The following is a 16,723-nucleotide window of genomic DNA, read 5'->3' as shown; positions in this document are numbered from 1 at the left end:
GAGATAATTTAGTCCCCCCAAAAGATGTTCCTTTAACTAAAATCGTTCCTTTGGTGCAAACACGACCAACAAAGCAGACACTTCCGACAATAGTTATAGGAACCATATGAAAACGAAAGCCCCTATGGCATTCCTAAATTGACTCTTTCCATTATTGGCTGTATCATGCTATTTCTTTAGAATAGCATTTCTGATTGTGGCACATTTATTGAATATGGTAAATTCCCAAAGTAACTATTTTAAAAGCAACAGATGTCAAAAATAAAATAAAATAAAATAAATAAATAAACATTGTAAAAACAATTAGTTTTGTTAGATAAACTATTACTATTATCTAACATAAAATTAATTTCATATTAAAGTCCCTGTAAAGTCAAAATTAAGTATGTGTTCTGAGTTTGTCACACCACAGAAAAATGTGTTATTAGCCACCCAGACAAATTTGAATGATAAAAAAAGCCGGCAAGTACATAAAATAAGCTATCAAAATCTTGAAAAAATGAGCAGTATTCTCTGCTCTCAAACGCTGGGGGCGTGTCCGCTGGCTGCGCTGAAACCACGCCCACTCGCGGGAAAGCTGCCGACGGTGATATTTGTGATACTGCTTTCGGGACGGGGAGATGAAGGCCGAGGCGGGAGATAGTCGGTTCGGCCCCATTCACCAGTAACAGCGGATTATCAGTGAATCCCAGTTGTCTCCGACGAAAGTTTATAAAACTATCCCGTGTAAAATGATCGCTACAGAGGCGGGTGTTGGCGGTGATCCTCAGCTCTCCATCAAGGTTGGCTCTTCACAAAATTAATCCATCTCTTCTTGATGTGATCGTTTTTAGGAAATTTAAATAAAGACACCGATCTGTTTTGTACATGATCGCATCCAGGTAGTAGCCTACGCATTTCCGTGTCGAAGGCATAGCTAGCTGGCAAACTGTAGTTTGTACTGACAGTAAGTCGCGATTTAGTGGCCTCAGTGCGTCATCAAGTAGGGGCGTGTCCAGGAGCTCAGGGGCTCCAGTGCGTCATTGAGCCCCGTTTTAGCCCCGCCCAAAAAATCCGGAAAATAGCAATGGTGAAAAACTGTTTAACGGTCTAACTCCACAATTCAGTAATTCACAGTTCACAGTCTTTGTAATATGTTTTAGCAATACATGTCTAACATTTATAATGGGTTTAGAATTTTTTTTTAGAATTGCCTTTACAGGGACTTTAAATACAGCTAGTTCAAAACACATCAAATGTCTGTATCCCACTTATACCCTCATTGTGAATTTGGTCTTGACCAGAATTCTGGATTGCATCCAACAATTAAAATAATCCAACATCGTAATTTTGACCTAATATGTTTAATTGATAATATCATAACTATATTTTTATGTTTATTTTATTTTTTTAATCAACTGGAAACTATTCTTTAATAACCATTTCATTTCCAAAACCCTGATAATTTAGACAAGATTTTGTGCACAGCCTTTTTACTGCATTACAAAAGACATAACTGCATGCTTACAACTGTAACAGTGTAGCAACACTTGCGAATCTCATGTAAAATGAATAGGAAAAAAAAACAGCCCATATATTTAGTTTGACATCCTGAGGTTAACGTCAACATTTTCTAAAGGTTAAGCACATCCTTTCACTGACCACTGGTAATAAATAAATAAATAAAAACTAAAGATATAGATTATTAATTTTTCACTTCAATTCTAGAGTTTCAGGCTTTTTTTTGCAACATACTCATTAAAAATGCCTTGTGTGATTTCCTACCCAGAGAGAGAGAGCGAGATAGAGAAAGAAAGAAATAAGAGGAGGGAATTGAAGAGCTTTGGCCTGAAACCAAAGCTGTAAAAAACAGGAAAACTGTCATGTAATTTAATGGCCACAGACCATCTTCCTTCCTTTTTGGGCTTCATGTAGAAGAGGCGAGAAGGATGAGGGTGGAGCCAAAGGTAAGAAAAGGAGCATTTTCACTTATGTTCTCATAAATATTCATAAAAATACAAAAAAATAAAATAAAAAACACACACGAAAGATACACAAGCAGATAAACACAAAAAACGCATACCAACTCCTGCTCACCAGGTAGCAACTAGATTAAAAGGTGTACATATTTTTTTTTAGATTCCATACACTACCATTCAAAATTGTGGGATCAGTAGGTTTCTTTTTTAAAGAAATAAACGCTTTTATGCAGCAAGGATGAATTAAATTGATCAAAAGTGACAGTACATACGTTTATAATGTTACAAAAGATTTCTATTTCAAATAAATGCTGTATTAGCTTACTTTCTATTCATCAAAGAATTCTTAAAAACAATTAGGGGTGCAACAGATCACAAAACTCAGTCGCAAAACACTGCATAGGCGTCACAGTATAAAATATACATGTATATATAAATATAATTAATCTTTTGCTACAAAGTGCTTTTCTATTTGTCTTTTGTTGTTTTATTAAAGTGACAGCAGCCTATAAATACCTGATGCTGTCTAAGACCGAATACACGGCTCCACTATAATGATACGCATCTGTTTTTTCTCAATTGCTTACGTTTACTTAAGACATAACAGACTGTGTTTTACGAGGAAACTCGCCAATACTGGTATTTTGACATAATATGTATGTGTCTGTGTGTATATGTCTGTTCAAGTGCACACAGAAAATAGTGCGTGAGTGCCGAATGGAGTCTTTCGTGTCTTCTTGCGCTTGAATGGTTTAAAATGGCTTGTATGTTTAAATTGACAGGACTTAACACATACAAACTTTCACAATATGATGGTTAAACTTAGCAATTTAATCCACGAATCACATGCGTTCCGAACCGTGGGGCCTGGTCCGTATGAATCAACTACGATTCATTACTCCCCTAAAAACTGTATCAAGGTCCCTACTAAAATATTAAGCTGTTATCAACATTGATAATAAGAAATGCTTCTTAAAGGCACAATATGTAAGAATTTTTCACCACAAGAGGGCGCAGTTTCCAACAATAACAAAGGCGTAGGTTTATGACGCAGTGATGAGCTGAATGATGGGACTTGCTGTCAAGCTGATGGATCTAATAATGTTTATGGATGAGTGCAAACATTCATGTTTTTTAACATTACAGTGGTATGAAGCAGGTCGCGATTGCTAAAGAGACAGATATCACACGCGAGTCCCGCGGATATAAAGGAATAAGGACATTTAATTCTACCGAACTACCCGCAAGTGCTGGATTACTCACACAGGTCAGTTTATTAGACGAATTAAACTTGAGGTAAAGCAGCGCTGCTTCACTTGGTCTAACGTTACACTATCACACTAAACGGCATTTAAATGCGTGTTGAAAGTTATGTTATACTACGTGTTAGTTCGTTTGCTATACGAAACTAGCAGTGAGCTAGATCAACATTAGAATAACATACTGACCATATTCTAACATTTCATCATGTTGAGCTAACGTTATATAACATTGATTTGTTTTATGTACATTTGCTCACCTGTCTAATAAAGCTGTCAAGTCGTGACTCATGAAGCTCTGTCAAGTCCAAGTTAGTCGTGGACGTGGAGCTCTCGGCACCTCAAAAACGCCACGCTGATATTGATCCTGATATTAGTTCTCCTTGTTTGTCCCAAAGTCTGCTTGCCATGGTCTATGTTTGAAAGAAACAAGAACTGCGTGCCGCTAAACGTTACGCACTACGCAGTTGTCCACGTCTGTCGCCATGGTTACGTCATGGCTATGGCAGTATGAACGGAAACCGAGAATAGCGCGGATATTGCGTCATTGACAGGCGACATTTTTTTCCGGGACGGCCACTTATTTAAAATCGGAATTTCTCTGAAATAAAAAATCTTTGGAGACTTTTGGGATATTGTAAGTACACAACTGCAGGTAATATATCACACTGTGCAAGTGATTTTTGGATATTTTATTACAAAATTCTTACATATTGTACCTTTAAGCAGCAATAGGAAAAAAAATAGAAAACAGTTGTTTTAAATAATGGGTATACTGTATTTTTGATCAAATAAATTTAGCCTTGATGATCATCACAGACTTATTTCAAAAATATTTAAAGTCTTACCAGCCCCAAATTTTAGAATGGTAGTGTAAACTAGGATGTTTCCTAGTTTAAGGTGTATTTAGTGTAAATGTATCTATTCACTGTTATGTTGTCACCCTGACTGACATGTGTATGCTCTCCAATACTGCAGCTCACTTACAGCTATAGTAGTAATGGTGTCCGGGCAGGAATTCAAAGCCCAAGGAGAAGGGTGTGAAGCGCTGGATCTTTTCAGAGAATCTGACAGGGCCATAGGGAGCATACGGCTGGTTACACTCCCATCTCTTAATGGCCTCTTTAGTCTCCACGCAGCCCTTGAACTGGCGCTCAGCCACCAGGTAGAGAGCCAGACTCTCCACAGGTCCACTCGACTGGTGGTCAGCAGGATAGTGGGGACACAGTATATCCAGATAATCACTCAGATTGACCTGGACAGAGTAATCATCTCCTGTTAACCTGAGAGCAAGAGAGAGAAAGAGAGGGGGAATATTAGAGGGTGTATTTCCATCATGAGAGAAATTCATGGCCACAATCACTAAAAATGGCATTCTTCCAAGTCCACAAAACAGATTTCAGATGTGTCAGCAAGATCTGCACTGAATCATGCTTGGATCGGTGCTCGCTTGGCCGCTTCATGGGATATTATTAAGAGTTAGCAGTCAGTCACTGCTGAGAAACAAATATTTTAACATGACAGAAATTTAGTTAGTACCTGATGATAGAAGGATGTAGCGAAAATGTGAATTGTAAAATAAAGATTAATGCTAGGCAAGCTAAATTAAGCAAGTTTTATGTTACTCGAGTGATACTGCAGTAACACTGAAAGGAAAGAGACACCCTGAGGATTTCAGCAGGTCAAAACATTCACACAGCACCAGATACGGACCATTCGCTCTCAATAACAGCTTCATGCTAATTAGTGAGAGTTTCATTCTTCTTCCACACACACACAAAGTCAAAAGTCAAGTTGCACTAATAGGGGAAGAATTAGCATAGAATGGCCCTTAGGGGCTTGGTTTAAAAAAAAAATCCCTTTCCAATTTGTTTACACACTGTTGACTTTAAAAGGAAATGTGTACAAGACACCGAAGGAAGGAAGGAAGGAAGGAAGGAAGGAAGCAAGGAAGGAAGCAAGGAAGGAAGCAAGGAAGGAAGCAAGGAAGGAAGGAAGCAAGGAAGGAAGCAAGGAAGGAAGCAAGGAAGGAAGCAAGCAAGGAAGCAAGCAAGGAAGCAAGGAAGGAAGCAAGGAAGGAAGGAAGGAAGGAAGGAAGGAAGGAAGGAAGGAAGGAAGGAAGGAAGGAAGGAAGGAAGGAAGGAAGGAAGGAAGGAAGGAAGGAAGGAAGGAAGGAAGGAAGGAAGGAAGGAAGGAAGGAAGGAAGGAAGGAAGGAAGGAAGGAAGGAAGGAAGGAAGGAAGGAAGGAAGGAAGGAAGGAAGGAAGGAAGGAAGGAAGGAAGGAAGGAAGGAAGGAAGGAAGGAAGGAAGGAAGGAAGGAAGCAAGCAAGCAAGCAAGCAAGGAAGGAAGGAAGGAAGGAAGGAAGGAAGGAAGGAAGGAAGGAAGGAAGGAAGGAAGGAAGGAAGGAAGGAAGGAAGGAAGGAAGGAAGGAAGGAAGGAAGGAAGGAAGGAAGGAAGGAAGGAAGGAAGGAAGGAAGGATTTCTCAAGTTCACCTTTATTATTACTAAAGGCTTGCAATTACAAATGATTTACATAAACAAAAATACTTCATTTATTCCCCATAATTCTATACATTTTGGCAGAGATTCCACCAACTTGTAGTACAAGCTACAAATCCTAAAAACATAGGCACAATGCTTATTGCAACGAACGAACGAAAAGTTTATAGTCAAGTTCACAGGTACTGAAGAAGTGCAGATGAACTACAGACTGTGGAAAAACAGGTGAGAACCAGAGCAAAGGAGCAGCGGAGATGAAGTGAGACAGGAAGTGAGGTGAGGGGCTCAGAGAGAGAAGGGTTACAGAGAGGAGAGACAGACACATGGAGGGAGGTAAAGAAAGGGTTCTATTTTAATTAGTGGCCCTAGAGAGAGTTTGGCGGGAGACAGCTAGAAGACAAGATGGATTTTAATTGGTCTTTCTTCACTGCAAACGTGCGTGTGTGCCAGAGAATGAACCGAGCGAGGGATGAGAAGAGGCCACGGAGGAGAAGAGGAGACAGGATGTGAGAGCAAGGCGGCCGGTCCAGGTCTGTCACCGGGAGTCTTTTGTGAAGAAGTGACAGAGCGAAGGAGGCAGAGGAAGTCTGAGAAGGAAAGAAGGAAGGAGGAGGAGAACACACATGGGCAGAAAAATGAGGAGGGGGGTTATCCTGAGTTAAGTGGGTGGACAGAGAGACGACGGAAAAAGGCTAATGAAAGACTCCAGACCAGAGACAGAAAGAGCAAGGGAGCCGATTGGAACAGATTGAGGCAGATGGAGTGCAGAGGGAGAAACTGAGAAAGTTAGAGAGTAAACTAGGTATCCGACCCACAGTCTATGCCCTAGTTAAGAAATTACCTCAATTCCTGTGATGTAAACTCACTACAGAAGCCAGAAAATACAAGACGTGGTGTGGCTGAGGTCATCTTTCCATGAGCTTTCATATCGAACCATCATCTCTTCATCACACTATTATATCATATTCCATCCAAGATCTGACAGCACATGTCATTTACAAATACTGCAAGCTTGGCCAGTGAGGAGACATCTATAAGTTGCTAATTAGCTGTCAAGCTAATGTAATTTTCATCAATTAGGCACATTTGAAGGGATCATCATCATGTTGTGACCGTACATGGTGTCACAGTTGAATAAATGAACACTGGACCAGCACAAATGGAGTTTGTTTGACCTTTCCTCTTTCCTCTTGTTTTCCACAGGGTAATACATTTAGAATCTAATCTCAGGATCAGTTTTCATGTTTAATTGCATTAAAGAGTGGCATTGGATATTACTTAATCATTAAAAGGAGGAATTTACTGCTGGCAATATGGGCTTTTAATAAAATTTAATAAAATAATAAAACTTCGATTTTGGTGGATTATTGTGGTCAGTAACAATTACTTTTATTCAGCAACAAAAATTAACATTTCGAATAAATGCTTTAAAAAAAAAAAAAAATCTATTCATCAAGAATAAGAATAACAGTTTCTACAAAAATATGAAGCAGCTGTTTTAAACATTACAAAAACGTTTAAATATTTAACATCTCCGTTATATACTGTAGGTGTTCAGTAAGTTTTAACCCAACCTGATCTCACAGGAAAACTTAACTATGTTACGAGGTGGCGATTTCGTATGAATTTGTATGATGAGAATCGTTAGAAAAAAGCAAGCATAAAGGTCCACCCCTAAACATACCCATCACTGGGGCGTAAGCAGATCAAACGAGGAATGTATACCAAAATGTAAATAGTTACAGATTGCCATGAGATTGTGTTGGTGTAACCAGACAAATGACTAGATCAATTCAAACCAATTTCAAAAAGACAGTTTTCAAATCAAGGAGTAATGCTGTAATTACTCAAGTTATTATGATGAAGCTGCTGTAAAACCACAGTCTGCATGCGGAATTGAACCCTTAATGTTTAAACCTTCTGGAGAAATAGGTTAGCAAGACTAAATTGTGTAATTACTGCATTTTGGAAATGCGAGTACTGGAGCTGAACTTTGACAGTATCAGACAGCATTATACCGTAGTTATAATATTCAAACCACTATAATTTGCAGACACCGATAATTATGAGTAGCTGAGGTTGCAGTGGCGGAGATGAAAGTGCAATAAAGAGGTGGAGGAAATGCGTTTACTGCTCCCTCTCCTCCTCCACACATGCAGCGACTCGAGCGACGAGCTGATCAATAGCTGTGACTGAGTATTGGTGATCAATCTCCATGACAGGCCCAATCGATCAGGAGTCAGTCAAACGTAACTCAGACAAGGCCTTCTGATCAATTTTGCGCTGTGTCCAACACCCCCGAGCTGCATAACACATCTCAATTAACACACCCACATACTCACAAATACATGTCCACACGTAAATAAAAGTTTTAGTGAATTGACAACTAATGTTGAGTACATTGCCTCCACTTTCATACACACATTACTAAAAGCTGGCAAATGGACTTTACTTTACAGAGGGTTACTGAGAGTGAAAAGGTGAGGGAGCGAGAGAGAAGAAAGATATATAAGGGACAGAGGACAAAGCAATCAGCAGAGAGAGGTTAAAGTGTCGGGCTCTGTCAGGTAGTCTGAAAAATGAAAATGCCCTGAGTAAGAGAGAACAAGTGCGGGGATCTGTAAACTGTGGTAATCATGGTCATATTCAGCAGGATGATAATGCGGATGCTTCCCTCGAACAGAGATCTGTCATGGACTTGGGCTTGACACACTTCAACGAATGCATTAATGCAATAATAATTAAGAAGAATTCACAGTTTACTGAAGAAGAATGATAGATACTTCACAGATTTATGCACTGGGGTTGTCAGTTTTGTCAGTAAGTTAATATGGGAAAGGCGGAATAAAAAGAATGTATCCTGTGCAAACCCAAATCTAACTCGGACAGACTGACAAACTACAAAATAGTTAGACCATGATGGGGTCATGCACAATGAATACAAATAAATAATTCATCATTTATAAATACAATTAAATATTAATAAATTAAATTAAAATAATGTAAAGGTTACATATGTATTTATTCATTTATTTAATGTTTTCATCTGCAACAATGCTGCTTTGTCTTTAAATTATCAGGCTTAATTGTGATAAATTCAATTAAATTGAAAAATCACACAAAAACAAACATTCTGCCATTTACTCACCCTCGTGTTATTCCAAAACTGTATGACTTTCTTTCTTCTGTGGAACAAAGTAAGGTAATCTGAAAAATGTCTCAGTGTTTTCCATCCATGCAATGGAAGTCAATTCAACATTAAACAAATCAGCATTCTTCAAAGAAGATCCACAGAAGTCATGCATGTTTGGAACAACATAAGGGTGAGTAAATGATGACAATTGTTACTTCTGTGTGAACCATCCCTTTAACAAAGAATTTTTTTTTTTTTAAACAAACCTGCTGTGCTTGAACAACTACTAAAGAGGCATGAGATCTTAAATGATTAAATCATTAGGTGATTAAACACAGACACAGAAAATTATCCTACAAGATCCATACAATAGCTACAACATATATTGTGTCTGATTAAATCCTGCAACGCTAGAGCCAAACTGGAGTCATTATACCATTACAGCAGGCGCTTCACGGTTTTAATAATAGAACATATTCATAGTAAAACAAAAAAAAAGTCTGTGTGGGAGTACACGCCGGAGCACGAACATGAATGAAAATAGAGGCCGACCCTGCCAGCAGCACCTTTGATCCCTTTATAAAAGAGAATAATTAAAACATGAACAATTTCACAACCACGGCGGAAGAATACAGAGCAGCCTCGACAAGGCGCGCATACCAAATGAGCTACGCAGTCTCGCTTCAGTCTTACTGTACGCCGCAACATAATTGCTAAATGGACCCGATAATTGATCAACAATGCTAGGCTATCCACAGAAAAACATGCTGGGAAAGGAAAGGGAGGTGCGAGGGGTCGGAGTAGGTGAGCTGATCAGCTCCTCGAACTCCATGACTGGTGAAGGGAAGAGTTGGGGGTCCTGATGGACTCGGCAGTGAGGGAACTTTGTAAGAACTCTAAAGCCAACCAATGAAGAAAAGGGCATATTTATATGGAGCTGCCCTGGGGCGGCCAGCAGCAGTAGGGTTATCTGAGGTGCTCTGATAAGAGAATGGCAAAAATACATGAAGACAAGGACTTGGAAAGTTTGAGAAGACAATATGTAGCCAAGACACAGGAACAGAGAGAGAGAGAGAGAAAGTTGTAGTGTTATTGGAATGTTGGAGGATTTGGTTGAGGGGTGAGGACTCAAGGTGGGTTGGCATGCTCGGCCAAGCCGAACTCTTCCAAGGGAGACACCAGCATGGGAACAAGGGATGTGGAGCAATGGAAAGAGTAAAAAAAAAAAAATTGTCAGAGACCTTGGCAACAGGCGAGGCATCCAAGGGGAGTCGAGGGGGCTAGAGGGGTGAGATAGAGAATGAGTGAGAGAGAACAAAAGAAAAAGAGAGCGTACTCATTCCCTAAAGGGGATCCAACGCTCCACTGCACTTTCAGTCAATGGTTCATTCCTCCATCACGCAGAGTAACGGGAGGAAGAGCAAATGAGGTGATTTCAGTCAAAAACCGAAATATTTTATTTCGGAAAAGAATATCACTTTCCTGATCATTTTAGATGGCGCTCTTTCATCACTCCAGTTTTCTTCAGGTGCCATCCCCTTTTCCACTCAGGAATATATCATGTGACGTGCATATGACCTGTATCAAAGTCGTCCTCATATACACCATTAACCCTCTACCTTGCATGTTCTATCTCTGCCTTCTCTCCGCCAATCTCTCGCTCTCTTTCTCTCCCTCTCATCGGGTCACGTTAGTCTCTGGGGTTTGACAGCCACGCTGCAGATGCAGCCCTGTTAGAGCCTGTTTGAAACAGGACTTCAAAACCAACAGTGAAGAACTCAGAAATTACAAACTGTGGAACGTTACAGCACTGAAGGGTTTACGCATCCACACCTTTCACCAGAGGTTCTTGTCTCGCAGGTCTTTTCTAAAGGTCACGGACGTGACCGGTTTTGCTAAATGCAAATGAAATATGCAACTAGCGACATATTCATTAATAGTTCAAATAAATATGTTTTTAAGGAGGAGAAAATGCTTTGTTGATGATGCCAAAGGCCATGCGCCCAATCAAACTCGCATAATAAATATGTCACTGTGGGAGCTAAGCTACTCAAAATATGGAGTCTCCAACCAGGACATGCACTTACTCTTCAAAAGCTTGAACAAAACTAGCCAATAATTGAAATATGATGCAGATTACATGAATATGTGGTACATGGTTTTTGACAACCGCAATGAGTTTTGTGCAGTGAATTATTGGCTGCCGAAAGCATGAAAGCATTGAAATTCAATTGTGTATAATGAACAATTTTGGTGTTGTGGTGGGTTGCCAAATGATGTCCAATAAAAATTCTGGTCCTGAAGCAAAACCAGTCGAGCACCACTGCACCACAAGATTCAAAACCAGCATAGTTACAGATGCTTTCATGTACGGAACAATTTAAATGCTATGATTTATCAAACTCACGCATGCACACGCAGGCACACACACACACATATATATATTATTATACACTACCACTTGGAATCGGTATTTAATGTTTTTGAAAAGTCTCTTAAGTTCTCACCAAAGCTGCATTGATTTGATCAAAAATAGATTAAAGCAGTAATATTGTGAAATATTCAAATTTAAAATCACTATTTTCTATTTTAATATATTTTGAAATGAAATGTAATTTAATTCTGCGATGGCAAACTTGAATATTCAGCATCATTACTCCAGTCTACTCCAGTGAATTATTGGCTGCCGAAAGCATGAAACCATTGAAATTCAATTGTGTATAATGAACAATTTTGGTGTTGTGGTGGGTTGCCAAATTATGTCCAATAAAAATTCTGGTCCTGAAGCAAAACCAGTCGAGCACCACAAGATTCAAGACCAGCAGTCACAGATGCTCTCATGTACGGAACAATTTAAATGCTATGATTTATCAAACACACAGGCACACACACACACACACACACATATATATTATTATACCATACCACTTAGAATCGGCATTTCATGTTTTTGAAAAGTCTCTTATGCTCACCAAAGCTGCATTTAATTGATCAAAAAAATGAGTACAACAGTAATATTGTGAAATATTACAATTTAAAATAACTATATTCTATTTTAATATATTTTGTATATTTATATTAGATATATTTTGAAATGTAATTTAATTCTGCGATGGCAAAGTTGAATTTTCAGCATCATTACTCCAGTTTTCAGTGTCACATGATCCTTCAAAAATCATTCTTATATGCGGATTTGTTGATCAAGAAACATGTCTTATCAATGTTGAAAACAGTTGTGCTGCTTAATATTTTTGTGGAAACTGGTTATTTTTTTCAGGACTATTTGATGAATATGCTAAAAAAACAAAACAGTATTGATTTAAAATAAAAGCATTCACTGCCACTTTTGATACATTTTACTGAATAAAAGTAAAATTATATTTAAAGAAATTAATAGTAAACCCAACGTTTTCAAAAGCAGTGGATATAGGTTAATTATTTAAGTATTTGAAGATGCACGCCTGTCACATAGAACAAGAAACAGAATCAACAAAGAAACAATCTGACTGGCAAGTTCATGAGGCACAATTACACTTATGTAACCACTAACTCCTAGAATAGTGAATAAATATTTTTCTATAATGTGATTTAACAATGAAAATTGAGAATTGTAAAAGCATGGTAAACAAACATGTAAAAAAATATATATATTAAACCAAATTATTCATGGTGCATTTGGTCTTTTTGGATTAGTAAACACTAAATACAAAGTAGTTATGCATAGAAAAGCAGGAAGACTTCAGGGACCAGATGAAGGCAGCCGCGCACAGCTTTTCCATAACATCACAAATCCCAAAACACATTCAAACCGCCTCACTATAAAAAACCTCTCTGCCACAAATATGTCCTTCCCCTTTGCCCCCTCCTGCGATAAACCCACCTAAGCTTCAGCATGTGGCGCATCCCCAAACCCCATGTTAGCCTCAGCGCTAGCCCAACAGGCGCTAAGCTCCTCACGCGGCTCTGTGTTCAACCGTTTCAGACCGCGTGCGTGTTTATTCATTCAGCCATGTTGTGTCTAACCTGACTATTAAGGCTCTTCAGACAAACACCTACTTGGGCTCCCACCTTGGCCATCTGGTACCCCCTGTTTGCTCCTTAATCTCATTCTTTCTTTGACCATTTCCTGTGCGTTACTCTATATGACGCTCTTGAATCGGTCATCTTGGTCTCCTTTAAGGCTCGTTCCCTCCCTCTCTTTCCTAAAAGTGTGGGGAAGCAGGATCCAAACCCTTTGTTAATGGATGTTATTCCAAAGTGTAGCGGAGGAAACGCGCACACACGCAAAAACAAACAGGACTCCTGACCTTAAGCTTCCTTTTTGGTGCCAACATTTTGCGTGGCTCTTTCTATCTCTCCAAAGGCGCCAGGTGTGGGGCCACATGTGGTTAGGGGCTTAGTTTGTTTCCTGTGAGGTGCTGGCTTTCCGCACACTAAACAAACTCAAGCTAGGAATGTATTATTCACTGTGGTGCACAAAAGTTTGTGAGTGAGATAAGGCAGGTTCATTTGGAGCTACGGACCGCTTAAGTTTCAGTTAAAAGAACAGCACCAACCCATAGTTACCTTTGCGAGGACAGAACAAGGTTGTTCTGCAGGTGCAGCAATTCGAGATATTGATTTCAACATTTTTCAGGACAAGGCTTTTGTGGCATGGGAAGCTGTAACTACACCCCAGAAAATTAATTTCTATCGTTATGCGGAGGAGAACTTGACTAAGATTAACGCTACTGACTGAGCTAAGCTGTATTTGTTCGTCTGTGGCATTTCATAAAAACTAACGCATGGGAATTTCTTTTGGTCAGTGAAAAAAAAAAAAAAATGATGCTGGAAATGCCATATTTCTGCTTCCTAATGAATGCGTATGTAAATGTGGGCTTGGGTCTGTTAAAAGATCAGTGCTCATCTAAATAAATCATAATTATATTTATAAGAATTAAAATAAATATACAATAAAAAGATCATATTTACTAAAGAACATAATAATAAGATAGCCAAATATGAATAAACAATTGCAGGGTGCTGGAAGTCCAAAGAAAATTTACAATGCATTTTTAGATCTGTCAAAGTTACTGTTAACTTAAGAATCACAATTATTTTGAGACCAAATCCAAATATTTTATTCTGTAGCAGCCCAAGAAAGAACTAAAAATCTGCATTTGGGTTTGCAAAAGCAAATATTTACAATATTTTCCATGTAATATTTTAATTGCTTTTGCATTTATTTTGTCATTGTACTGACACAATATACATTTTATAAATATATAAAAATACACATTTTAGAAAGGGCATCAGGAATTGGTTCGTTTTTTTGTGTACATTTTGAATCATTTCTGAAATTATTTAAATTTAGAAATGTTTACAAGCTTGATTGAATCACGATTTCTGCATGAAAACGTTCTAACACAGGTTTCACGCTCAAATACACACGTATGGTTAGCAAATGAGACCCTTTGTTCCTTAATTCAATTCATTAATTCATTCATTAGGCTTGTTCGTTCATCCATTCAAGCTAATACATTACGAGCAGATGCTTTAGAGTGACCTACATGCTCCTGTAATCACCATGCAGCGGTGTAACGTGTGTGAAAAGCCGTTTCTGTGCTCAGAGAAGCTCAGGCTCGCTTGGGGCACAGAGGTTGGCTGCTCTTCAGCAGAGCTGCTGGAGATAGGTTTGTGAAGGCGTCTAAAAAGGAATTCACCGTGTGTATGTGGATGAATGAGGGGGGTGTTTAGCATTTAGCCAGGCACTGGAAGACTTTGTGTGCCCCCTGTTTTCAAATGCGTTTATCACTGGGCAACGGTGCGGCCCGGGGCTCTTGAGGCCGGAGCTCAAACAGAGAGCCGGGTCTATTTTCTGCCTGTTAGCACAGCGCCCCTTTCACCAAGAGTCAGCAGGACCCACAGTACTACAAAGAACAGGAGGGGGTGACTTTAGCATGGTGTGTGTGTGTGCGCACGGGTATGTGCGTGCATAAGTCAGGATCTGAAAGGGGAAGATTAGCAATGGCCTTCTCAGCCTCGGTGCGAACCTCGGTGCTGATGCTTTACTATTGAAGTGGACACTGGCTGGTTTTCTTGCTGAATACAGATAAAGCTAATACCTACATAAAATAATAGCTTTTCAGTGAATAACCCAAAGCATTTAAAGGCTCCTTTATAGGCTTTTTTTTTTTTTTTTTACCAATTTAATACCATGAAAGAAACTTAGTACCTACTTTAGGCTATTAAAGAAACCCCAAGAGCAAAAAAAAGTATTTTCTCATTATAGACTAATAAAACACCAACAGAGCCATAATTAGACAGTATCATTTGGGAAAGTGCATACATTATATAAATAGTTCACCTCAAAATGACAATCATGTCATAATTGACTCACCTTCATGTCACTTCAAACCTGCACGACTAACTTTCTTCTGTGGAACAAACGATCATATTTTGAACTGTTTCTGGTTATACAAGGAAAGTAAATGGGGTCCTATTCTCGTGTAGCCAGATCTTTGCTTGATGACATTGTGACACTTTGCCGCTGCAATTGGCTAAGGTCCGCCCACTTAGTCAGGAAGAGGCTGTTTGACTGACATGTAAAGTGATCATTTCACAACTTTATGTAGTTCAACGGCATGTTCAGGGGTGTGTAAATGTCGAAAAAATAATAGGCCGGCGGTACTTTCATGTTTTCCTGCATATGCCACAGATATTCCATTCTCAGTAAAGTACTTCACCTGAGCTTTAATTATAATTTTAATTATAGATGTGAGAAGACACCAGGCCAGTTGCATAAACTGCTAAGACTAGTCTTACAAGTTAGTGATCAAATTTTTACTTAAAAAATGTATGTCCAGTCTTAAAGTAAATAAAAACCTGAGACCTAAAAGATGAGATCGAAAAGAAAGACTGATTACCCCTAACTAACTGCTAGTTGTTTGTACTAGTTCTTAAAACACAGTTATAACATGCTATGCTCAAAACTGACCAAGACACAACTAATAAAATGAAATCTAAAAGGTCGGCAAAGCTCAGAAAATAGTACTTTTCCTGTACCCTGTGGATAAACATATGAACACATCTTTATTTTTTAATTCAACTAAGTGCCTCAACTTTTATTACATGAGATTTTGGCCAAATGACAAAAAAACTGAGCACCTACAAAGCACAGTAAACTTGCTTGCAAAAAGTTGATGAAAACGTGATGCGATACACTTACTGCCTCAAAAGCGGCTGTTGTAATGGACAAAATGCGTATGTCTGAAATTCTCTGGTCAAAAAACTTGCAACTCCAATTGAGCTTGATTTTGATCAAATGTTAAACCGTTTTCTCATCTGAAGCGCTCATTGCTAAAGTCCCGGAACTTGTAATCGCTGCTTTTGTTTCCTGGCTGGCAGACTGTAGAAGTCAGCGAATCAGATTTAGACTTTTGCCTTCACGAAAGTGTTTCCACTTTAGTGTGCCATATGCATCAGGCGTTCAGTGAATGGAGTGTAGGAAGTCCATGGGCTTGATGTCTGAGGATGATACTAATGGGGTCCAAAACAAAACTACAATGGACCCAATAAAAATGTAACAACTTAATTGATTAAAATTGTAATCAATAATAGTGCCTAATGAAATTAGTTTTCATTTTTCAGAAATTCTGTTATCTGAATGAATATTTCTGGATTTTGTTTTATGATTCAATACATATTTATCATTAAGAAATGGTGGTAATCAAATAAATGTCGCCAAATTCTGCGCCATTTATGCCAGATGTATGCTTCGTCTGCATCCCAGAAACCATAGGGCCCTAAATGTAAGGCGACATATACAGTATTTACTATAATGGGCACATGAACATATGTGAATCTGTGCATGTGGGTGTCAGGGGGTATGTAA

At 38.8% G+C, this 16,723-nt stretch overlaps 1 protein-coding gene across 2 annotated transcripts in view; it reads right to left on the bottom strand.

Annotated features, from left to right (window-relative positions):
* si:dkey-246i14.3 (ephrin A4) overlaps positions 1-16,723 on the bottom strand; it is a 47,448-nt gene that overhangs the window by 14,082 nt on the left and 16,643 nt on the right. For both annotated transcript variants that reach the window (XR_008809067.1, XM_056267754.1), the window contains exon 2: positions 4,205-4,500. Coding sequence is in view for 1 of the 2 variants with exons in the window: in XM_056267754.1 (XP_056123729.1) it covers positions 4,205-4,500 (296 nt within the window). In the remaining variant the exon portion in view is untranslated. The remainder of the gene's footprint in view (positions 1-4,204; positions 4,501-16,723) is intronic.

This window comes from Rhinichthys klamathensis, unplaced genomic scaffold (genome assembly GCF_029890125.1).
Source record: "Rhinichthys klamathensis goyatoka isolate OS25496 unplaced genomic scaffold, OSU_Roscu_1.1 h1tg000262l_1, whole genome shotgun sequence".
Taxonomy (NCBI): Eukaryota; Metazoa; Chordata; class Actinopteri; order Cypriniformes; family Leuciscidae; genus Rhinichthys; species Rhinichthys klamathensis.
This window is presented reverse-complemented; position numbering and strand designations above follow the sequence as displayed.